Below are 24,640 nucleotides of genomic sequence, written 5' to 3' on the forward strand. Positions count from 1 at the left end.
AGCTTTCAGAATCAAAATAGACAAAAGTATTAGTTATTGGAAATTCAAAAAAGAAACCCGTATATAATGAATAAATTCCCCCATTGGAACAAGGTGCTCAGTAGATTCCCATTTCAACACACTGCCTTGTTATTTACACTTAAAGCATTTGGTTTTCTGATGTTACAATACATGCATCTTTATAAAGGCAGTGTGGGCTCTGTGACACCCAGGAACTCCTCACCCGGTGCTACTGCTTTATGGCCAGGTGAGATACAGGAACCTGCCAACGACACCCCTCCCTCTCTCCCAAAGTATATTTTGATAGGACTTCTTTAGCATGGAATTAACTGAATATCAGGAATAATCATTAGCCTAGAGAGCCTGTTCCTTCTCTGGAAACCATGCCACCTGAGCTGCATACATCTTCTACTCACAGCAAAACAGGCACGTTTTCTTAGTGTAACAATTTTTTATTATTATTATTTCAGTTACTTTTTCACATAAAACTTAATGTAAGCTACAAAAATCGTGAAATGAAGAAATGGCATTAAAACTGCAAACTTAAAATTTAGATTAAAAAAATCAGTCTTTCCCTGCTAACAATGACCATTTAAAATGAACTGTATTTTGATGGATTCATTTAATAAACATACCATACACTTCTCAAAAATAAATAAAGAACAACATCAGAAAAACCAATACTATCAACAACATGAAGCATTTAGTCATCTTCTCTTCTTTTCTTTGAAAGACATAAATGAAATTTCTAGGCACAGTTTTAGGCATTATAGAGGACACAGAGGCAATAGGTTAGTGTGCACTGCGCTGTACAAAAATACAGTCTGAATAAATTACATTGCTAGCCATAAGATTAGACTTCACTTACCAGTCAGTTCATTGCATGTTTAATAATATACAGTTACATGCTAATCCATATATATCATTTATATTTCAAACACATAGGTCTCTCTATATTTGTTTGTTTTTTCTTTTAATTTACAAAAGCTAAATGAAGTTGTGCAAGAAATCCAGAAGAGGTGCTGGGTATTTGTCAGCACCGGACGGCATACTTTAAGCTTAAAAAATACAAATAACTAGCCCTGCTTGCAAGTTTGCTATATATATATTTATTCATATATATTTGGAAGAAAAAAAATGGATTTGTTGTGGGAGAGAATCATTCTGCCAGTGAGATAAAGTCAAACAACTGAAATAATGGTGACATGACACAAGCACAACATACAAAATTTTTAATTTGTCGTTTGTACACTCAGGACACAGACTTGCATCTTTTTTGTGGCTAAAAAAAAACCCCCAAGAATCAGCACAAAGCTGCATTTACTTTTAGTTCCGTTCTGCAAAACAGAATGCTTGTCAAAATTTGCAATGGTAAAGAGGAAAAAAAAGACACTGCAGTAGCAACCTAAGCAAAAGGCAGGTACCTAAATCCACATACGAGATGCCCAAACACAAAAGTCCTGAGGAGTCTCAGGTGGGTCCTAGCAGACTGCAGCACCTTCAAGAGGAAAAGCAGATGTTGGGACTGAAAATCAGATCTCTGACTCAGCTGTGCATCAAGAACCTTGTATTTAACAGCCAGTGACTCTCAGAGCACACACCATTCACTTGCATTTGTCTTAGGCCTGGCAGGTTTTTTGCTCAAACTCTACATAAAGAAAAACAATTTGATAAATTAGATATGGGTTCAGCATTGTACCTTTTTGTCAGCAGAGATGAAGTGTCACACAATGCCAGCCCCAAATCACCATCTTCTTAGAAAGATACAGACATCACAGTGGGCTTCTCTGCACTAATCTAATTCTCATACCAAACTACAATGTTCTCCATGCTGCTAAATAAAAGCAGAACTACACAGCTGTTCAGGAATTTACTGAGTTAACTTTATACTGAATATCCGCCTTAAGTCAGTCCCAGGAAATAAAGCAGAGTTACAAATGCTCTCTTGGTGCCTTCCAAATAACTGGATACAAGTTTTCCTCCCATCCTTTTTGTTCTGCAGGCACTGCCACGCAATTCCTTCCATGTCAAGCTGTCATTTTGCTCCATCTAATCTAATTAATCACCACTGGCTCTGCAAAGACTGCCGATTCGGAATATTCTGCCATGGCAGTAAAGACTGAACTCCAGAGCATCCCAGAGTTTTATAAACCATCTCCACAAGCCAGCAGTACTTGCACAATGACCTCCTAAAGGCAGCCCCATGGTCCCCTGCTCATTGCAGACCCTCAGCACCCTGCAGATGGTGGCCCAGCAGTAACCCAAGAGATGCCATCTTAATTCAAGAGCCTTTTCCGTGGAACCAGCAAAACTATTTGTGTAGAGGTGGATGTGCAACCCCAGCATATCCGCTTGTGCAGAGGTCCACATAGAATATACTTTAAATTTCTCCATTAAAAAAAATAGTTTTTCTAAGATCACAATTGTATAAAAATATGCTTATAAGTAATTGAAAATATCCAAATAAGCAAATTGTAAACAAAAATAAAAGTGATGCGGATTAAATTCATGTGAAGGTTCTCCCTATTTTATCTTGGGTTCCATTTCATGAATACAGTCTCTGGATGTTTTAATTGGGAAACATACTAAGCAAGGAGTAATCAGATGTACATAATCATCAAAAAGTTCATTAGAAACTCATCTTTTAAAAACAAGCGATTACCTCCTGAAGCGCTAATGTTTTAATATGGACATGATGGGGTCTCAGCTTTATTCTTGATGATCACGGACACTCACAACCTAATCAGATTTTTTTAAAAATGGCAGTTTTTTAATTTGCAACACCCTTAGAAAAGAATTTTTAGCATTATATTACACATGGAATAGCAAGCAGTTACTTTTGTCCAGTTCTACCTTAACTTGATGTGAACTTTTAAGCATTTCCCATAACACAGAGTCTGTACAAGGGCATATACAGAAGACAAACCATTGTGTGTTTATTTTGTAACACCAATCAGAATTGGGGGTACCAATCCAAGACTTTCAAGAATGTGTACAAAGTTAGTATTTTAACCACTGCATCACAGCTCATATTACAATTTTAAAGATGAATCATTTCTCTCCCTCTGCATATATATTTGCATTTTATATATTCATTTGTACTAACAAATGCCTTTCAAAAATATAACTGAACTTGTTCCAAATGCATTCTTTTCATGACCATGTTTGCAGGTTAAACAGATACTCAGGACAACTGCAATTCATTCATAGATTTTAGATGTCTCAAGGACAGAACAGGTCTTTTTCTATTCCCCTTTATCTTCACCCCTCCAGCAAAACACTGAGAGCTGAGACAACTTCCCACTACCCAGTCAGAAGCACATGTCTCTGGGTTTGGACTTCCTTCAACAATCTGCTACAGCTGGCACGGTGATGTCGATTACTAATTCATGAAATCCTGTGTGGGTTGGTGGCTTGTTTGGGTTTTTCTTTTTTTTTTTAATTATTCTCCCAGCAGACTGTTGAATGCAGATATTAGACAAGTCATTAACCAGTTACATTCACTGCCCTCAACACAGTCCCTTGCAACTAATTCCTTAAGAGCGCTTTTGAGCAAGTAACAAGGGGCCAACTCAGCCTATTGTACAAGATGCCGTTGCCTGCTTATCAGACATCTGAATCCTCTATGATACAGGGAAACTTCTAAATGGAGCCCATACCAGCTGCTCCCCTGAAGGCAATAGCAGATGCTGGCATTGCATTCTCATTCCAACTAGTTTTCTCACAATGATCGCTGTCACGTAGATCCTTTTGCTTGTTGTCAGGAAAAATGAAGTTTATGTATCAGCAGCTTGCAGCATCTGCCTATGTAAGATCAGCAATCCTAGTGTTTGCAGTTCTTCTAAATGGTTGTAAAAGCTGGTTACAGTGTTCACACCCAAAAGGCAAAGGCTATTTTATCAACAGAGCAGACTGTTTGGTGCTCCACAAGTGTTCTAAAAAAACTGTGAGCTAGAAAAGATGGGGTAATCCTCTTTTTAAATTTTCCTTTCATTAAATGATTCTAGTAATAGTCTTCATAGTTCTTAGGGTTCAGGCAATAAAGAATGGCACCCCCAAATGAAAATATAGTTGCACCCCATGCCAGGCCATAGCCCCAGTTGAATTCATGGTATATTTTCAAGCTGACTGTTTCGATGAACTTGATTGGGTAAAGGACTAAGCTGCAGACCTGGAGAACAACTGAAAGAGAAAAAAAAAATACAAACATCAGAAGAAGCCTTATTTTGCTTTCCTAAAACAAAGAAAATACCAAATAACTGAAATTCACATTTAAAATGGTTTTGGTGATTTTTAGCTTGTAAGTGCTGCTCTTTTTAAATCACCTTCATTTCATTCACAGACAACAGAGCAGCTTTTCCATACTCCCTGGTTGATGAACAAATATTATTGCTGTGATATAATGATGATCCTTCAAATATCCACAAAATAAACAGTGAGAGTAGTATTTCCAAAATTCTTTTGTCTCTCCTTTATATTTTAGTTTGTAGTCATTACTTCCTCCATAACAGCAAAACTTCTTCTATTGCCATTATAAATAAGTCAAAATGAGAAGCAAGAATACATATTAAGAAATGTAGCTGAGAACCAAATAATTTACTTAGTCTAGAAATAATTCATTGTCATAGGTGATATATACTTGTGCTCAGTAGAGACTCAGGGAATCACATATTTCATATGCATTACTGTGCTCTATAATCAGAATTAATGACATTCTCGCACAGAATACCAAGGAATCTATAAAATTTGATCAGTCACTAAACTTCAAACCAGCAAACCATTATGAATTTAGGGGGTGGGTCAGAAATACTGTGTGATGAAAGAAGATAATAAAATAGATCAAATCCAAGACATTAAAAAGCTTCAAAATCATTACTTCCTACAGCACTGTCTCTGAGATCCACAGACACACACTGGCTATTTCACTCCCACACACGCCCTTGTCCAGCTGGCCCTTTCATTAGCCCTGGAGAAAAATGCTCACCTGTCCTGAGGATAGGACTGGTATAGGGAGATCATGTCCCATGTTCATTGGAAGGTCAGTGTTAAAACTCTATAAAACACTCACTGGAGGAAATTTCAGCTCATCCAACCTTAGCCTACAGAGTCGTCTTTGGACCCTTACTTGAGACTGACAATCTGAGTAATGTTTGCACAGTGGATTTTCTGATGTGGCTATCAAAATCCACAGGACCTTTTTTTTTTTTTTTAATTCTACAGTTATTGAAGTGTTACTTAATGCTATTCCATTTGAATAGAATTTTTTGTCTGTCAGCTCACAAAATACTGCGCAATATTTGAGAAACTCTGGCAGGGTACACTGGGAAAAGCACCTACTCTTATGAAAAGATTATGCATTCCAATTCTGTATAATGAGAACACTTTTATATCCAAAAGCACCTCAACATACGCTCAGCTTTCAGACTCATCTTTAAGACCACTGAAGGTCAGAAAGGATATCTGAAAGTGTATGGAAATATATGAGGTTTTCTTTAGTGGCTTCCTGCACTGGGGATGCAGCATCTCTGCTGAGTCAGTGCAGAAACTGTTCCATGTGTGTCTGTGTCAAGTGCAAACCAAACAAGTCTCCACCTTCCCCAGTGCAACATATGAAGTATGCTTAATTTCAATCTACAGATTGGACTTGTCAAAACACAACCAAAAAAAAAAGTGATTCTCTTGGAAGACAAACATGTTGCTAAAGCAGCAACACACACAAGAGGGTTTGTTTTTTTTTTTTGACATTTCCATAGTGAAGGTTTCAGCTTTTCCAACTATTGGTCCAGATATGCCATTGCAGAACTCAAAGGAAGTGCTGGCAGCAAGTGGCTGGTGGGAGCAGCCACCCTACACAGCACTGTCATCACTTTGCACTCATTTTGCCTTCTGTCATTGTTTTTCCCTGTAGAGCAGGAAGGGAGCTGTGTAAGCTAGAAAGAGCAGTCACTGAAGTTATGAGAAATGACCACCATGACCCCAAAAGATGTTGAAAGCAATGCCTGCAACTACTGATTTGTTTCTAATGAATTTAAAAGAACTCCATGCTATGCTACCCTGCTTAAGGGAAGTGTATACTGTCTTTCTTCAGAAGCACAAGTCTTTTCCTGTAGAAAAATAGGCTGCAAAGGAAATCTTTAATAATCTGCTACTCAAATGCTATTCAGACAAGACTAATCATCTCAAACTTGATTGTTCACTTCAAATGTAGGCACATTTTTTATGAAGCACTACCATGCTTGCAATATGGGAACAGGAATACTAGTTTTATTCCACTCACATGAAATATAAGCAATTATACATACTCATCATATTAAACATGCAGAATTCATAACAAATACTTTAAAAGTAGGAAAATTTCATTTCAGTAATTTTTTTTTCTTTGTTTAAATGTTTGACTGTAAGTTTTGAGTCAAAAAACACCCCACTTATGATGTGGCTTTCTAATTGATCTGTAGTTATGAAAATGCCGGTGCTGGCTATTAAGTTCTGTAGTTCTCTACCTCCTGATCATTTCCGATGAAATGATAAAACCCTTCATTAGTAAGTGCTGGGTGTTTCAAAAGATTATCTGAAAATGTAGCTGCAACAGTGACAGAAAAAAAGATAAATTCCCCTTTGTAGTGCCAGGCAAGATGGCAGTAATGAGAATGGACACTAATCTCAGAGATTCTGGATGGACATTAAAAAAGAAAAAGGTATCTTAAGGAGGGTAGTATGGGCCCAGGATAACATGCTTGGAAAGGTTGCAACATCTTCATGGTTGAATTTCTTCAAAAATGGACCAGGCAAAGCTGTCACTGTTAGTGACCATCCTGCCTCAACAAGGAGCTTGGAGTGCATAACCTACAGAGTATTTTCCCCATCAGTATTTCTTTGATATTATGACTCTTTTTGCTGTCCTGTAGCAACCCGCACTACAGTTTACTGAAGTCAGTCCTACTTTTTCAGACCATTCCATCAACTTCATAAAATCAAATTCTGGCTTTCAGTGTATCTGCAATTTTTTCTACTTCCACTGTAAAATTTGACAAGTAAACTTTCATTCTATCTTCCACATCATTATGAAAATAGATAATAGCACAGAACTAAGGATGCAATCCAGCTGGACTGTGCTCTCTCTGTCAGAATTAAAAGATACCTCCTTAAGTATTCTCCAATTATTATCTGCCACCATTTTATATTACTCTCTTAACTATAATATTTTCACTTAGCCACTGTTTTCCCTAGCTTGCATGTAAAAGCATCTTGTGAAACGTGTTAAAAGCTTGCTAACCTCAACAGGTTATTCTTCCAAACACTGTCACATTTGTTAAAACACAACACCAAAAAGCAAGCATCTTGAATTTTTCTTCTATTTCTTTTATGGGCTTTCAGCAAGCACACTTTCTCTTTCTGCCCCTAAATTAGACTTAGTTAGCACTTAGTTAAATGCTAAGTGTATCATGATATTTTTGTGAGCCTGCATTTTGAGGGTGCAGTTTTCAGGGCCAGTTTGGTTCATGAGCTCATGAGCAGGTCCACGAGCTGGAGAACTCCACTAGACCAAAGAGCCACATGAGACAAGGTGGCTTCATGCAAGATTTCCTGCAACTGCCTCTCTGTCTGCTCCACGTTTTTCCATTACCTGAGGCATTCCTCTACCTTTCAACATTAAAATACATATTGTCAGCTCTATGAAAACACATTCACATCTTTTCATTACTTGCTGGCCTATTCTCAGCATCTAGGTTGAATTTTGGGTTTTTTGGTTCCTTTTTTCTCATCTCTTCCAGTCCTAGTCAGTCAATCTTCTCCCTCACCTACTGCTAACTGAAACCTGAAGCTGAGAAAAAAAAAATAAAAAAAATAAAAAAACTTGAAGGAAAAAATAGCCTGGAGCCAACTGTTCGGACTCTAAAAAGCACCCAGAAATAACTTTTCCATTTTGTCCTTTCTTCCACACAGAGACCTTTTCTACCCAACACCCACACATCATTAAATGCCTCTGGGAAATTCATTTTGTGTCCTTTTTCCAGAGGCAGTTGATAGACTCTCAGCCAGAGTTATACAGAATATTTGGTCTTGCCAGCACATTCTCAGGTCAGGGTGGTGTTTATCCTAAAAGATTTGTGAAATCCACAGATGAAGGCTTGAATCCATGGAAAGCTGCATAAGGCACAAACTGCTATAATCTTAACCTTCCCCTTTTCAGTGGGGGATTCGTTCCATAATTCTTTCAAGATATGCCATCCATATTCATCTCCAAATTGCTGACATCAAAGATAAAATCTGTAGGAAATGTCTTTTAACAATTTCAGTGTTGAATCCTGAAAGAATTCTTCTCAGATTTGCTAGATAATGAAGCAGAATGGGGCAGGTTGTCTTGGCTTCATCATCTTCTTCTCAAATGCTTCAGGTTATGGCTGTTCAAAATGCACATGCACACACACAAAGGCAAAGGGAAGATGTGAACACCATCATAAGCTAAAGAACCAGTTTCATTTCCTCTTAGATTCAAGTAAGCATTAACCCCCCTCATCATCAACCTTTTCTAGTAAAGACTGGAAGCAATTTTATGCAGAGGGGAGCACATGAAGACAAACAGTAGGATTTGAGGAGATCTTTTCTTGTGGAAAGCCATTTCTTTTTTTAGTACAAACTTAACTATAAAATGAACAACCCGGCAAGACAGGCATATATGGCTGAATAATTACCAAGCTACCATACAACATTATGACAAATGAAGCCAAAAGCCAAATAAGGAACCACTACAAAAATTAAATAAACACATTTCCTTCAAAGTTAACTGCCCAGCTTACCTTTTAAACCACGCAATTAAGACTAAATTTTAAAACAATGGCACCAGTACCTTAATTAAACCAAGCAAGCAATGCAACACACAGAACAAAATCAGATGATTTCCACTCAGGGAATCTGACCCTAGGTTGCTTTAATTTCCTAAAAGCAAGTGAAATGTAATCTAGGAATTTGTCTCGAGCACATGAAAGTGCATCCTGAAGGGCTCGGTTCCATCAAGGCAACGTTATCAGCAGGGGGCAGCAGGAGCCTTCCCGGAGCTGTGCTTCATTCCAAACTCCCTCCAACTCCACACTCTCATCCTCTCATATCCTCCTAAGTGGCTTTTTAAATACATCCCGAAGGTTCTGTCATCCTCTTCATTATGGGCTATCAGAAGGGGCTTAAGCTGCTGGCTCCAGTGCAGATGTGAGTGACAGGATGAAGGCAAACCACGGCTGGTGAGTCTCAGGAGAATCTGAAACATCCATGCTGACGGAGCCCCAGAGCACCAGAATATATAAAATGAGATGATTTGATATTGTAATTCTACCTCACTGGATTAGTCTTACAGACAATTCAGGTTCTTAGGTCTCCCTTAAGATTTTGTGATAGTTTATATAAACTGTTCCATTTTTGCGTTTTTAAAACCAAACAGGGACTACACTGTGACAGCTTGTTAAATTAATAACCAAGAGAGATGACACAACAAAATTAATTCTTTATGGCACAGGGGCATATATAAACACCTTGCAAGATAATCCTATTTATTTTCACATGTAGAAAGCTTCCAGGGTTCACCTTCGGGTATTAACTTCCCTGTTTTAAAATTGCAAAAGAGAACATTAAAATAAAAATGGCTTTATATGAAGAATAAAAATGGGGACATCAAACAGCACAAAATCACAGATTAAAAACGGTATTTTGAGATTTATCCTCTATAGTTTCCCCTGCTTCATGTAGTTCACAAAACAATAAATATAATGCAAATAAGTAATTGCTTATGAACTAATAATAGTGCAACTGCAAAAATGATTAATGCTGTGCAGAACTTAAAGCCTGAGAAACCTCACTGGAGTTAACCCAGAAGTAACCAAACGCCTCTGAATTAATATGCAGAACAAGGATTATCTGCCTCCACAAAAGTTCATCTGCTCTCAGGGAATCTTTTTAATGATGCCAGTGCTTACCTGCAGCAAAGAGCATGACTGCAACTGGTCTGTAGAACCGCCTCCGAGATCCCACGCAGATGGAGATCAGCCCAACCAGGAAAGCTATGAGGATAATGGCAGCACCACCCAGCAGCAGAGCCAGAGTAGCTATCTGCCAGTCTAGGGGGGGAAAAAAGACAAAGAGGGGAAAAAATAATAATATAATTTCAGTAAAACAAGCCCAGAGGCCTGACAGAAACAACAGAATATGAGAAACACAGAGGCTGGATCAAGGCTCGGGTAAATAAACAGCTGTGCCTTGGATTTCTTTTCCCCTAATTAGTGAATCACCTTCATAAAACAGATGTAACTCAGAAGCAAAGTGCCACAACCTCCCACACTTACTCAAGCCTTAGTTGGCCTCGTTGGGATTTTGTCTCAAGCAAAACTGAGTAATTTGGTCCCCTGGTTTTTATCCAATTTAGAATGAGAAATTGAGGCTGGCTCAGGATTAGCTGGTGTTGTGTTAGCTGACCCTCAGCCTGCTGTAACTTTCTCACAAAAGAGAGTCAATGTCAAACCTCTGCTTGAGCTGATCAGGATGAAACAGCAAGGGAAATGCACAGAGCCTCATCACACACCTGTTCCTTGGGAAGTACCAAGGCCACACAGTGTAAGTAAAAAAAAATGAAGAGATGCTCAAAGGTTTAAACAATATATATATATATATTTTTTTTTTCAACACTAAAAGATAGCTGGAAGCCAAGACTTTCTAAAGGCAGTAACAATCATTAGCTGCAGAGCCAGCCAAATCTCAAGCCCATTTTAAAATGTCTGTTATCTTCAAGCATCAGGGGTTTTTTTCCCCCAAAAGTAACCTCTGCACTTGGCCCAAGGTATTTTCTAGTTATTTTCATATATAATGGGTGCAGTTATAAACAAAATATTGGCAGTCTTATATCACATAAATCAAAATCCATTTATAAGCTGATGGCCATGATGCATGTATACAACATCCAAGATCTAACTTAAGAGGTTCTGTGGGATTTTAGAAAGGCACAGGCTTTGGGCTGTCTCTTCTCCCAAAAGAATATCTAAGATCTTTCCTCCCTCCAGTAGCAGGCATGAAGAAAAAGAATCAGATCACTATTTACTGCTTATCACTACTATTTACTAGTTCAAGGAAGATGATATAAATTCAACTCATGGGAAAAGGACCTATGTGTCTCAGGATCCTTTGTATCTCACTACTTTGAAAATACTAGCAGTCGTGTTATACTCAGAATAAAAAGTCCAAATGTATTACATAGTTCAAAGAAAATAAGATTATTATTTCCAAATTAAATTAGATACCTTAAGGTTACTAAAACAACAACAACTAACATCCTCTTTTGGGAATAAGTAAAAAGCACTGTTTTAAATAAACAATGGATCCAGTTTCAAGAGGAATCTTATCTGCTGAAGATACAGACAGTGGAGTTTGGGAACAGAATGCTGGTAGCTATTATGACCAAAAAGCCTATTATTATATTACATCAAAAAGGATGAAGGAGATTAAAAGAAGAAAGTGGGTAGAAGAGCTGTAAAAGCATTGCTTGAGAAGAAAGTGATTTTAAAGGTGTGTTTGTGCAAGTACATACATTTATTTTCATTCTTTGCAGAAATCCAGGCATGTCCTTTACTAATAATTTAATTACTAAATACTCAACCTTCCAAGCTATTTTACTCCTTGTTTTCTTACTGGACTAAACCCCAAAGGCTGGGAACAATCTTTCACTCTATCATCAGCATGCAATCTCTAATGTCAGTTTGCTGTGTGTGCCACTGCTACACCATCATTATTGGGATGGAAAGGTGATTTTAGTACTGGACAGAGATGTTTCGGTGAGTGGTTTTTAATATTAACATGAGCCTGCAGAAACACCAAGAGGTCAACGTACCAATGATTTAGAAAGCATTTTTCCAATATCAGAGTGCACTACAGATATAAAAACCAGAAATAAATAAACAGAATGGACCACTTTGGAACAATATGAAAGGAAACCTTGCACTAGAAAATGACACAGATACAAAGACCAGCCACATAAATCCATATCACACCAAAGTCAAAAGACACATAAAATTGATGAAATAAAGCAAAGGGCCAGACAGGAAAACTCAGAAACTAAAATTTTTTGAAAGTCACCACAAGTAATAAAATATTAAATGTTATCTTTGCATTGATCAGGTGCCAATCTCTAATGCAAAGAGAATGTGTACAACACTGGGATAGCAGCTAAATGGAAAAAGGTTGAGCATCCTATTGCTTTCCAAAACCACACTGGAAAAACCATCAAACCATTGATAATAAATTAGGCAAAGATGATATAAGCATGAGGTTAGGATACAATTTAACTTCCAGGACAAATATACATATACAGATTTTAGAAAGGTTAAAAAATAAACAAACTACCTTACTATAGTACTGATGTGGGAGGTAAAAGGACAAATGAGTGTTGGGAGACACCTACACTCCCAACTAAAAAAGAACTGACTTGAATAAACAAAATTAATTTCTTGAGTAAGACAACCTACTCAGAGCTGACAGCAGGACAAAACCAAGGCTCTTACTGTTCCTCACTACCACCTGGAGACCAGGTATTGAGTGTTGTGCTCTGGGCCACATCTTGAATTGCCTTTTTGTTTTCGTCCCTTTCATAGGAGCACACAATGCTGCCAGCCTTTGCCCTGAGCTGCAGGGACTTTGGTTGAAGAACATGGTGAAAGTCAAACATTAGAGCACAAAGAATACAGGACTAAACTTTCTTACACTGGCTACCATAGTAACTACATGTTTAAATCTTGTCATCTTGGAAAAATGTTAACTTTCAATTCTGATAGCCATTTGATGTGGTGATAAAATACAGCTTATGGTGGATTGTCTTGGGTTTTGTTACCAAAAAAGGAAAAAAATGTTTATTCTATTCCATCTACTGAAACCCGGTTGGGGAGGTTTTTTCTTTATCTGTTGTAAATCCAGAAGGGAGGGGGTAACTGCCTTCTCTGATAACAAGTCAGCTGTTAAAAACCGCGTGGAGCATTGTTTCTTATCTCTGCTCAGTGGGGCATTGTTTCTTATCTCTGCTCACCCTCCCATTCCCTCTGTGGGGATATCTTTTTTTAATGGGCCATTAAAGCTCACCAATGACATGACCCATTACATAATCCCATTGTGAGACGCTCTACCCAGGGAGGAGGAGCCAAACCATTTCCATCCAGATAAAAGGAGCCACAAGTGTCACCAGTCATCCAGTTTTCCACTGGATTCCTGGAGGAAGATGGGACCCATCTCACCATTACAGGACCATCTCTACTCCAACAAAACTACACCTGCCACTCCAGGAGGGCTTACTTTGGACTGCTTCCAACACCCTAACCAACAAGGCGTCAGGTTGTATTTCTGACTCTGTCAGGGTTTTCCAGGATTTCTTTTTTGGTTGTTTTGCTTGCTTATTCTCCTGTACTACAACACTTGTATTTTTTATATCCTCAGTAAAGAACTGCTATACCTATTCCCAAAATCTTTGCCTGACAGCCTTTTAATTGCAAATTTATAATATTTTGGAAAGGGGGGTGGGGGGGAAGGGGCTTACATTCCAAGGGAGACTCCAATCTTCCCTGGCAGATACCTGTCTATCTAAACGAAGACATGGATCAAGAAAGCAAAATCTTCTGCATGGGTCTTCTACTTAACACTTTTTTTTTTTTTTTTTTTTTTTTTTTTTTAAATCCAGGCCATTGGACTTTGCACAAAATAAAAGATCCAAAGAAAATAGAACCACTACCTCTGAAGGCAAAGCACCCTGTAAATCAGATAGCTACAATATAAACACATACAGTAAACAGAGTTTTTCTACAATAAAGATCTGTAGTGTTTCTCAGACTACCCAAGAGTGATTTACAGCACACAGCACCAAAATGGGATCAGGAGGTTGTTCTATTACACAGTGCTACTGGTACACAGAACATAAACATCATAAACCTACTTTTGAGTATCCAAAATATGCTTGTACCTCTTCTAGGCATGCACCAATCTTGCAAATAAGTTACTAATAAGAACTGTAAGTTCAGGAGCCTCAGCAGTTCACTGAGACTGCTTGTTCTCACAGAGACAGAAATATGTAAAAACACAAGTAAAATGGGGCCTTATAGATGATAATTATTACTTTTCTGCATTCAAAGCACAATTGGTTACACTTGAAGAGTACACATCGGTCTTTTTCACTGTACACCACTACAGATTTTTAAACTACACATCCATTATCCAAGAAAAATACTAAGAAATGGTAAAAAAAAACCCTAGTAAAACTCACAGATATGTTAATAAACTTTTAGACTTTAAAAAGTACTGCGACCTAATGTCATGCCCAAGTAAGATTTTGTTGGTTTAGATAACATTGGATTTGTTCAGTGTTCCAGCATTTTAGCAATACTTTAAGAACTACACTAACAGTGCCACCTATCCCATCCAAACCAGAATTAAGACATTTTTGACAATTGTTAAGTAACTTGAGAGATTTCTTAAGAAAAGGCTCACTTAATGTATCCTATTTTTAGGTCTGAAAATCCCCAAGAAACATCCCTATGTCTATAACCATAAGAAATTTATACTGCAGTTCTGACAGCGATTACAGTGTTTGCATATTTTTAACCATAACAATCTGCCCGTTAGTTTGGGGATGTGGGCTTCAGTATTTGGAAATATATATAAATATGAACCTAGGCACTTAACACATATTTTCAATACATATTTGGTGAAAAAAAATTATTACAATTACTGAAACTCCAAAAAACCCAGAAAAAGCCCCCAAACAATGATGATTATATTTCTTTTCAGTTAATTCCTCATAAAACAGTTAGTGCCTTTCTGGGCAACAGCTTGGTCTCCTTGCTATTTGGAAATTCTGCTTGTTTCTTAGTGACACAGAGGCATAATGTCAACTGTACATTGACATTTCTAACTTTCCTCCTTTCTTTCCCCAAAAGAAATGACCAAAGGCTTTAAGGTGTACAGTAATTTTTAATTAAGAGCAGCACTATTTCCTCTATTTCTTGGACAAAATAATACTTCACTACTAGGAAAAAATCGGAGAAAGCCATAAAAGAAGAAGAAAACACATCAAAGTCCTAAAATGTGTATTTTAATAATTTTTGTTAAATGCGTATTTTAATAACTTAATAACTAGGTCCTTTTAATAACACAAGAGAGATGAATGCAAAAGGCTAGTATAGATGTCATGTTTCCAGTAAGGTACCCCAAAATTAAATAGTTTTATCAACATGGTATTCTACCATGTAAAGGAAGTAAAAGAAGTTGTGGGCGTAGAAACATACTGTGGAATATGTGAAGCATTTGGGTATAAGGCACTTTCAGACAGTGTGTGTGAACTGAATTAATTTCTTAGAGAAACAATCAAATATTCCTTTCTTCCATACAATGGCTCTTCACCAAGTCTTCTCCTCATAAAGGCTGAAGTACCAAATGCACGGAGCTCTCATATGATGAAGGCAATGCCCGACCTTCTAGCACTAAAAAAAATCTTGGTAAGAAACAAAAACACAACACTCAAGTAAGCTTTTCTGATTCATTGCAATGCTTCCACTTATCAAGTACCTGCCCTCAGACAATAAATACTCTTAAGAATTTGCAATAGAGCATTTAAAATCAGGAATAATGATTTTGAAAGAATGTGTGAAGCAGGGAAACTTGAGACACCCACACATAAGAAATTAAATGTAACCCACTGAGTATCATAAAAATCAACTTAAATAAACACGATAGCTAGAGTTATTCCTAATTGCTCCATATTCCAACTTAGATATCAAATAGCCAACAAAAGTTTAAGGAGTGTAGTGTATACATAAAAACATAAAGGCAAACTCCAGTTCCTGAAAGTGCTTTGGTTGTATGATCAGTGAGATTTCTTCTTTCTCCAGTGTGATCATGAGCAGAGGCTTCTGTGGAAGGCAAAGGTACAGTGAATTCTGTGAAAAAGCTGAGGAACAACAGGGACCATTAAGTTCTCACATCAAATTACTCCTCAGAGGTAACCTTTGGAGCCTCAACCCGAGGCAGAATGATGTTTTCAAAGAGCTGCTCAGAAGAATTCTGCCCTGGGTGAAGGGAATATTGGCTAAAGCTGGGAAGCCCAGAGCCTGTAAGATACTGGGTCCACACTCCTCCTGCACAGCCAGCCTGCAAGTAGAGTCCTTTGGGATCCCACAATGGACACTTCTGCACACTGCAGGCAGAAGTGCTTTCTGGCAAGATCCATACCAAACCTCCAAAAATTGCTCTAGCCACAGCTTTTCACAGTGGAGCCTTGTACAAAAAATGACAATAAATAAGTATTTTCTATTCCTTGATTAGTATAGTATATTTACCAGTGCTGGCTGCTGTACAGACATACTCTGGCCTTTACATTTTCTTTTTATTTTATGGATTGAGAGTAAGATTTTTCTGAAGTAGGAAAATTACTTGTGCATGTGGCTACTCAAGTCACTCAGACACTTAAAAAGCATTACCAGAGTTACAGGAACCAGCCAGCTCTGGCTGAAAGCTTAATTTCCTTAAGAGAGAACTCACTTTACACCAAGGCTTTCTTCTAAAAGCCATAAATTTAAACAAATGAAATAGCTATGTTAAGTCACAGATATGTTAAAAAGAAGCTGTTTGTGGACATGACACTTTCCCTAAGAAATCTGTCTTTATCCACACACAGCAGCACATGGGACAAAGCCCTCGATAACCCAAGTGCTGCACAACACCCATGAGATTAACAGGAAGACCTTCCCAGAGCTCTAATTCACCAGGACACTGACAACACCCAAAGAGAAATTTAAGCATTTTATCCAGGGTGCCAAAATCCCTAAGTGCCTCCTAAGGATAATTCAGAGGCTCCACATAAGGCATCAGTCATTTTGCATTTACTGTACAAGAGGCTTGTAGGATGATTGAGTGTTCCTGGTGCCGAGTGGAGAGTCATCCAGAATCAAAGAGAACAAGCAGAGAGACATCCCAAAAAACAGCTTTCTGGTGCAGACCCCGTGTCTTACAGAGGTGCAGAACGCTAATGGGTAACAAGGGCAGCCAACCAGTGAAGGAGGAAAGGCAGGTGCCTCCTTAGCTGCCATACACAGGGGCTAGAGAGAGCTTCTCAGAAGCTGCAAGGTCTTTGCTTCCCAGCTCTGCCTCAACTTCAACCTCACACCTCCGCTCCCTTTTCCCAGTGGGACTCTTTGACTGCTAGGGTAGGTTGTAACTGCCATCCTCCGTCTGCTAGACCCAAACTGCAAAAAGATTTATGAGGTCCATGAACAAATAGGTACAAGTCAATCCCAGTCTGAGTCTTGCTTCAGAGAGCCTCTTACCTAACGGGTCCCTTCCAACGCTGTGCTGCTGTTTATGCATTTTTCCCCTGATGCACAAGAATGCTGACCATTGGATCCATCCAATACTGGATGGCAGCCCAAACCCAGGGCTTTCTCACCTTTGAGGGAAAAAGGCCTTAGCAGCCCCCTGCAGAGCTGCAACCCTCTCACTTGGGCTCCTCCTACTGCTTTCCTCTTCTCCCAGAGCAAGATAACTGAGATGAGAGAGAAAGAGGTTGACTATTCAAGGCAAGATAACAGCCCAGTGGCAGGAAAAACCAGGCAGAAGGTGCTCTCCCCACCACCCTCCTCAGCCTGGAAAGGACCTGCTTGATAGTCTGGGGGAATAACTAGGCAGCCACCATGCAGACTGCTCACCTCACCATGGAAAGCAGAGCCCTTTACCTTCCACCCAAAGATGCCATTGGGAGTGCAGGGGACAATTTGGTTACACATGTAAAAACATGGTAAGCAACTCTACTGCTACGTGAAAGAGACAGCAAGACAACAAAATGGTCTAAATGCCTGGGGTGTTGCAGAGGCATGAGCAACTTGAAATGCAGCAGGTGCTTGCTCATCTGCCCACAGACACACACTTCTGAAGAATAAAGCTTGCATTCCTTATTTATATGTAATACATACACTTTGCAGAGGTGTGGTTTGGGGTGAGGTATGTTGTATGTCTGCTCTGTGACCCGCCTTTATTTCTAAAATCACAAAGTCCTTTAAACACAGGACTTCAAATAAAGAATTAAGTGGTGCCATTATACAGATCTTTATTTTACCATTTATAAGCAAAATGCATTGCACACCACTTTTGTCAACAGAGAATTCAAGACAAGCACAGCATTACAGAAAATCATGTAATCTATAATTCATTCACAGAATAGTACAGCATGTACTCAGGCATTTCCTCTATTGAATACACAGCATTCTTCTGAGATTAGCTTGCTACTATGTCATTTTAATTATTGGATATTCATTCATTCAATAAAAATAATAAAAAAATCCTCACACAACTGCACATGCCCACAACTTTGAGAACTTCTCAGAAACCTGGAGCTCTTAGAAACTCTGCCATTAGGAAAGAAGTGTGGGAGATGTGTTATACAAACTTTTCACAATAAGCTCACTATTTCTGACCTCTTCTATAAAAGCTACTACTTTTTAGCAATCTGAAGTACTGTGCTTTGCATTGGAACTGGAATGTAACTGTTTTCCACAGTGATCAACGTTCTTCCAGAAAACTGACAATCTGCAACTTTCAAAACTCATTCAATTGTTCCTTGAGAAAAACAATTAGCGTTTAAAAGTTTGAATTGTACTTCCCATCAGAAGGATGGCTTTAAGTGGAACAAGTGAAATACATAATGCAATACAGCTGGATGGACTTTACCACTCCTCCTGTTGCCCTGAATCTTATGTGGTCATCTTGGGCCACAAATCAGTAGCACAGGCAAGGCCACTCTCCATGCGATTCTAAATATAGAAATCTCATCAAATATTAAAACTTCTTGCGTTATCCCTAACTCCAGAGACATCATCTTTAATAAACAAAACTTAAAGCAAATACATTAGTGATTTAAAAATCGCAGTGAACAGCAGCAGTAGCAACAACCCACTATAGCTACAAGTCTTTTTTTTTTTTTTTTAAGAGTATTATCACTGATAAAGTGTATGATGTTCTTGCCCTGATCAGACGAACTCACACAAACATCGCAGGTGTGCTCTAACCATGTCTTTTACTGGTTGGAGAAGGGTGACTGCAATGGCACCCTCCACTATACTAAAAGGTCCAGACTGCTGAACAGGATCTGCTGCTCCCATGGCCTTGGGAAATCTGAGGCTAAAATAACTGGTCCATTTGTAAGAGAAAGAGCATACCTTAAAATATTCTATCAGGGGCTGCTGTGAGGGGTACTTAAGCCAATACAAGGCATTCTGCACAGTTTGAGGAAGACAGATATCAGGCATAAACAGAGTATCAGTCATCACAGAATCACAAGAATAGGTTGGGAAGGACCTCTGGAAGTCACCTAGTTCAGCTCCCCAAGGAAAGAAGGGCCAACCTTCAAGTCAGACTCAACTTCAAATTTAGATCAGCCTGCTCAGACTCTTAGACACTGAGTTTGAAGTAGTATGGCTTTTGATTTTATATCGGTCTTCAGATAAAGTGCTGGGGATGATTATTAGAGTTAATACACAAAATGACAGACTACAGTATTCAAAACCTGAGGGAATGTTTTATTAATTCCTCCTTAGATTGTATGAGCCACTTCTTTCAGGTTAGTAAAATTACATTAATTCTTCTGTTATTTTATAGCAAACTACCAGCCTTGCTGAGTTTTCACAAATACATGTCAACATCAAATCTGAGCAATGATCCAGATCTTCTAATGAGGAAGCTGCTTTTGAGCTAGCAATTTCCCCTTGGAACAACTCCTTAGATTCTGAACAAGGAGATACCATCCAAGACTATTCTGGCATGTCAATTCAGATATCTGCATCTAATGTGTAATTAAGTTTAAGCCCCTTGAAGTGCTACCGAATGAACAGCCTCTGAGGCTGTTTTTATTTTAAGAACAAATTAGAACAAAATTACAAGCATAAAACTAGACTCAAGTTGTTTACTGCACTATGCTATAGGCTAAGCTTACCTTCATTGTTTGTTCATCACACAGTTCAATATACATTCAAGACACTGTTGCATGCATTTCCTGGAGAATGTTCTGTCTCTCAAATATTCATGGACAGTTCTAAAAGAGCATAATATTCTTGAAGAACACTGAATGTTGCATGAAGAAATCCACAGGTTGTAAAGTAACAAAGCCATATACCCCACATTCACCAGAATGAATACAGTTAATCAAAACCATTCAGATGTATTTTTATATATGCTGTTTTCACAATAAACTGAAAGGCTGCAAAAGGGCCATTGTTTTCTATGAATAGCATATACACGTATTTAAGTCAAAATAGACAATGTTCACCTGCAGGTCAGATTCTATGGAGCCCTTTACTTCTTCTACATTATATCTGTGTCCCTTTGATTTAAAGAGCTATAATGGCTGCAGTCTACTGCACAAATTCAAATTTACTGTTATTAATCTGCAGGAAGAAGACAAGTACCTGTACAGGTATAGATACACCAGGGAGCTTTACACAGGATGCATTTAATTTTAATGCTATGACAGGAATAAATATTCATATACAACTCTTGATAAATCTGTAAATGAACCATCACAAACTAGATGTAATGCATTTCAAATGAGGCCTAAAAAATAAATTTGTTTAAAGACCCATAAGTTTAAAATACAGTTGGTCTAAAGACAACTTGTGCATTAGCCAAGGTAAGCTTTGATCACAGAAAATAGTTATATGCCCAGACTGGGGGTGAAACTACAGAGCTTTACAACTGCATTTCTGAATTTCAAGATTTTATAACTAAGCTTCCCATACTGGCAACTTTGTTAGTTTTTCATCTCCTAAAGTTGCTGCTAGTAAGAGATTTACACAGATCCTAAAGAGTCCGAAAAAAAAAAAAAAAGAAAAGAAAAGCAAATTAAGATGAGATATTTTACAATTTTCAGGCATCAAAAAATTATTTTGACTCACTATTTAATATACTTGAACCATAATTATTGTGAAGTACTTAAACGAGTTTAAAAGCAGTATGTGAACAAACAATAACCCGCAAGTTACAAAAAAGCCAATGGAACAGTGAATGAATGTGAAAACATGCTCCAAGCACTAGCACTGCTCAAGGAAAAACGAGACTATTCCCTGTTACAACAGCCAATGCAACCATGCTCTGTGCATTTCCTTCTGCTCTCCACTACCGAGTTGCCCTTCTGACAGCAGTCAGGGGTCCTACATCTAATTACAACAAAAGTTTTTAATTAAACCTCGAATATGCTTTAACAGCCTCTAGTATGAGCTTGCCCTTGATGGTGCCACTTGAGGTGCTCTCCTTCAAGGGATGATGAAGCAAATCTCTTAAAACCATGGGCGAAGACGCCTTTTTTCCTGTGTGTGCTGCTGCTTCTCACAGCTAGCTGCAAAGCTGCCTGCACCAGTATCAAGCTAAAAGAGCTTTCCCTGTGGGAGCTCTCCACTATCTCCAAAATACTGCTTGCTGGATTCACAATGTAGGAGCAAAGTGCACTTAAAATATTAATGCCTGCACACAAAATGATCTCAAATATGTGCCCAATCCAACCTGGTGAACTCAGTGGGAGCCCTCCTATTGGCTTTAATAGCAATTGTACCATGCTAGCAGAAGGCAAGAGTAAAACAGTGCAGTTTCTCATATTTCAGGTCTGGTCAGAATGCAGTACTCTGTGCTGAACATGAGGAAAGTGAAGGGTTTATCCCAGTTACCTCAAGTAAAACAATCATTCACTTCTTCCACAGTAGCTTGTGAAACCTGGCTCTACTAGACTGGAAAGTATTTGAGGAAAATGGGTAAAGCTCATTCAAGGAACTTGAATAAAACTGGATAGGCAGGAATTTGTGCACATGATGAAGGCACCAGCAGAGGACAGATCATATTTTCAACACACAGCATCCAGTGAAAACTACATCTCATTCCTATCCATCCTCACCCATTCATCTTCCACATCCCCACAGACAGGTGACCAATAGAGGAACAAGAAAGATTAGTGTCCTTTTATGCTGTTCCATAAGCTGTCCTGCTTCTCCTCTCGTCCCACTTTTGTGTGTGTGTGTGTGTGTGTGTACACACGCATGCGTGATGGGGAGATGGAGCTGGGGGGAACCCAGCAAAGTGTCTGGAGGTGGGGGGGATTTGAAGCAGGTTCTCATTCAAGCCATCTGAAAAGTCTTTCTGTAATCAAGGGGATACTATTTCAGGAGACAGGGAGAAGGGGCAAAGGATTCACGTTGCTAAGGAGACACGTAGAAGCTGACATTCCTACATAAATTTCCATTTATACCAGGGAAGGAAAAGAAAGCACTCCAAACTTTGTGCAGATGCCCTGGTAACTGACTGAAACTAACATTTCTTCACAATTCATTTTATGTTATTTAAAACAAAATCCCAAACAACATTTAAACCCTCAAATATTACTGCACATGACACGAAAAAAAAAAAAAAAAAAAAAAAGAGCACAGCACCAGAGGAACCTGTGTAATTCCAAGTCAAACTGAGATCAGTTATTTCCCAGAACCTATGCAAGGACTTCAGAGAACAGAGGAAAACAAAACACACCGAGAATGTAGTCAGTCCTTTGCTTTCCTTCCTACAACACACATCTTGTCCCTGCACGATTTACCCAACCAAAGAGCCCAGCAATCCAAACAGATGATTTATCAACGCACGTGTGTGTGTGTGTGTGTGTGTGTGTGTGTGTGTGTGTGTGTGTGGACAGGAATGGGGATGAAAATGATGTGGGGGGAGACTGGCTGAATTTGTCAGTGGCTCCAGAAGTTGCTATCAGGCATAAAGTAAATAAAACCACCCATGAAAACCAAAACAATTATCGTACCACAAAAGAATTTACTGAAAAAAATTCAACAGGCAGCTTGTTTTTAAAATTCACAACCCGCTTTTGAAGTACTCCAAGCAATAGTGAAAAGACGTTTAAAAAAATAACAATCTGTGATCAAAGACCTAAAAACGTGGAGAACGAATGAACATCAAGAAATCTCAACGGGGAGTGTGGCATGAAAGCAAAGGAGCGTGAAAGACGATGGGAAGATCAGTACGTGCTACAGAAAGACACACACAAGCACACCCGGCGTGACGGAGAGTCCGAGCCCAGGCGTCCCCACTCTGGACAAAGTAGCAACCAGTTTAGGAAGCCCCAACTTCCCAAAATCAGAGACTTCTCAGATGGGGGCGGAGGGCAATTATAGGATACTCGATCCCAAACAGTCTCTCACTGTATAGGAAAGCACCACACGGGGGAAAAAAAAAAAAAAAAAATCAAAAAATCAAAACTAGTTCAAACTCAGGATCTTTTGTGACAATAAATACCGCGGCACATAGGGAGCCCCTCTCGCTCACTGAAGCCTCCCTCACCCCTCCCTCAGCCTGGGCACGATCCGAGCACGGGCGCTCGGCGCTGCCCCTCCCTGGGAGCGCCGCCGCCTCCACCCCAGCCCGACCGCCGGCGAGATGCGGGGTCGGGGAGGCTGGGGGGAGGACGGGGAGGAGGAGGAGGACGGGTACGGGTGAAGAGGTTCGGGAAGGGAGGGAAGGAGTACGGAGGGCGAGAGGACAAAGGTGCAGGTGACTCTCTCCAGCGGCAGCGGCGGCCGGCGCGGGGAGCCGGGCGGGGACCAGGGGCGGAGGCGGGCGAGGCGGAGAACCAGCGGGGACCGCGGGGCACGGCCCCGGGCACTGCCCCGGTCCGGGGGGGCAAGCCCCGGGAAGGAGCTGGGATACAGTCCCGAAGGAGACAAGGGTGAAGGAGAGGCAGATCGAGGGATGCTGGTGGGTCAGCCAGGGCACGGCGAGAGGACGGAATTCTCAGTGCCCGGGGTGCGGCCAAAGGAGAGGGAGGCGGACGAGGAGGGAAGAAAGCAGCAAGGGCCGGCGGCGGAGGGGAGCGGAGCGGAGCGGATCGGAGCGGAGCCGGGGGCAGCGGGGGCAGCGGGGGCAGCCGAATCTCACCGCTGTGCAGCGTCGACTCGCAGAGCCAGCTGTCCAAGTTGCCGGGCTTGCGGCAGGACTCCCAGAGGGACAGGTAGTACTGGTGGTCCGCCGTCACCCAGGCGGGGCTCAGCACGGCTCCCAGGTCCAGGCACAGCGCCAGAAAGATGCACACCAGCCCCACCAGCTTCAGCGGGGTCAGCACCGAGACGCGCACCTCCTCCATGCCGCTGCCGGCCGAAGCCATGGGGCCCAGGGGATACGAGGAGGAGGAGGACGCGCTGCCGCCGGCCCCGAGGGGAACAGGAGCGAGAGCCCAGCTCCGCGCAGAAGGGGCGGGCGGAGGGAGAAGCGGCGAGACCAGCGCTGTCTAACGGCGGCGAGCGGCGTTCGCAGGCGGCGGCAGCGCCGCTCCCTCCCGCCCTCCTCCGCCGCGCTCCCGCCCCGGTGTATCAGGTGCAGCAGCTCCCCCGGCCCTCCGGCGCCGCCCGGCCCGGCCCGGCCCGGCCCGGCGCGCTCCTCCCCGTGCCCGCCCCTGCCGGGGAGGCCGGGCCGCGCTCCGCGGGGAAGGGGCGGGGGTGCGGCCCTGCCGGCCCCGCTCCGCTCCGCCCCGCCGGGGGCGACTTCGGAGAACTTTGAGCGGCCGCAGGCGGCGCCAGGAGCCGCTCGTATCGCCTCGCGTCGGTCC

General features: G+C 40.5%; 1 protein-coding gene across 1 annotated transcript; it reads right to left on the reverse strand.

Moving 5' to 3' along the window:
- Positions 1–431: 431 nt before the first annotated feature.
- TMEM47 (transmembrane protein 47) lies at positions 432–24,396 on the reverse strand. The gene is made up of 3 exons (XM_066176998.1): positions 23,974–24,396; positions 9,966–10,106; positions 432–4,182 (listed from the first exon to the last, which is right to left on the reverse strand). Exons 1-3 carry the CDS (start codon positions 24,197–24,199, stop codon positions 4,004–4,006), a joined length of 546 nt encoding a protein of 181 aa, XP_066033095.1. The 5' UTR covers positions 24,200–24,396; the 3' UTR covers positions 432–4,003.
- Between the last annotated feature and the right edge of the window lie 244 nt (positions 24,397–24,640).

The sequence above is a fragment of the Chamaea fasciata genome, unplaced genomic scaffold, assembly GCF_029207755.1.
Source record: "Chamaea fasciata isolate MVZ Bird 193981 ecotype frontalis unplaced genomic scaffold, bChaFas1.0.hap1 SCAF_2, whole genome shotgun sequence".
Taxonomy (NCBI): Eukaryota; Metazoa; Chordata; class Aves; order Passeriformes; family Sylviidae; genus Chamaea; species Chamaea fasciata.

Excerpts from the sequence above, each read along its gene's own strand:
- TMEM47 (XM_066176998.1), bottom strand. The coding sequence starts at position 24,199 with ATGGCTTCGGCCGGCAGCGGCATGGAGGAGGTGCGCGTCTCGGTGCTG. Across the intron at positions 10,107-23,973 it reads CGAGTCGACGCTGCACAGCG|ACTGGCAGATAGCTACTCTG; the intron begins GTGAGATTCGGC and ends TTCCCCCCCTAG. Across the intron at positions 4,183-9,965 it reads AGTCATGCTCTTTGCTGCAG|TTGTTCTCCAGGTCTGCAGC; the intron begins GTAAGCACTGGC and ends TTTCTCTTTCAG.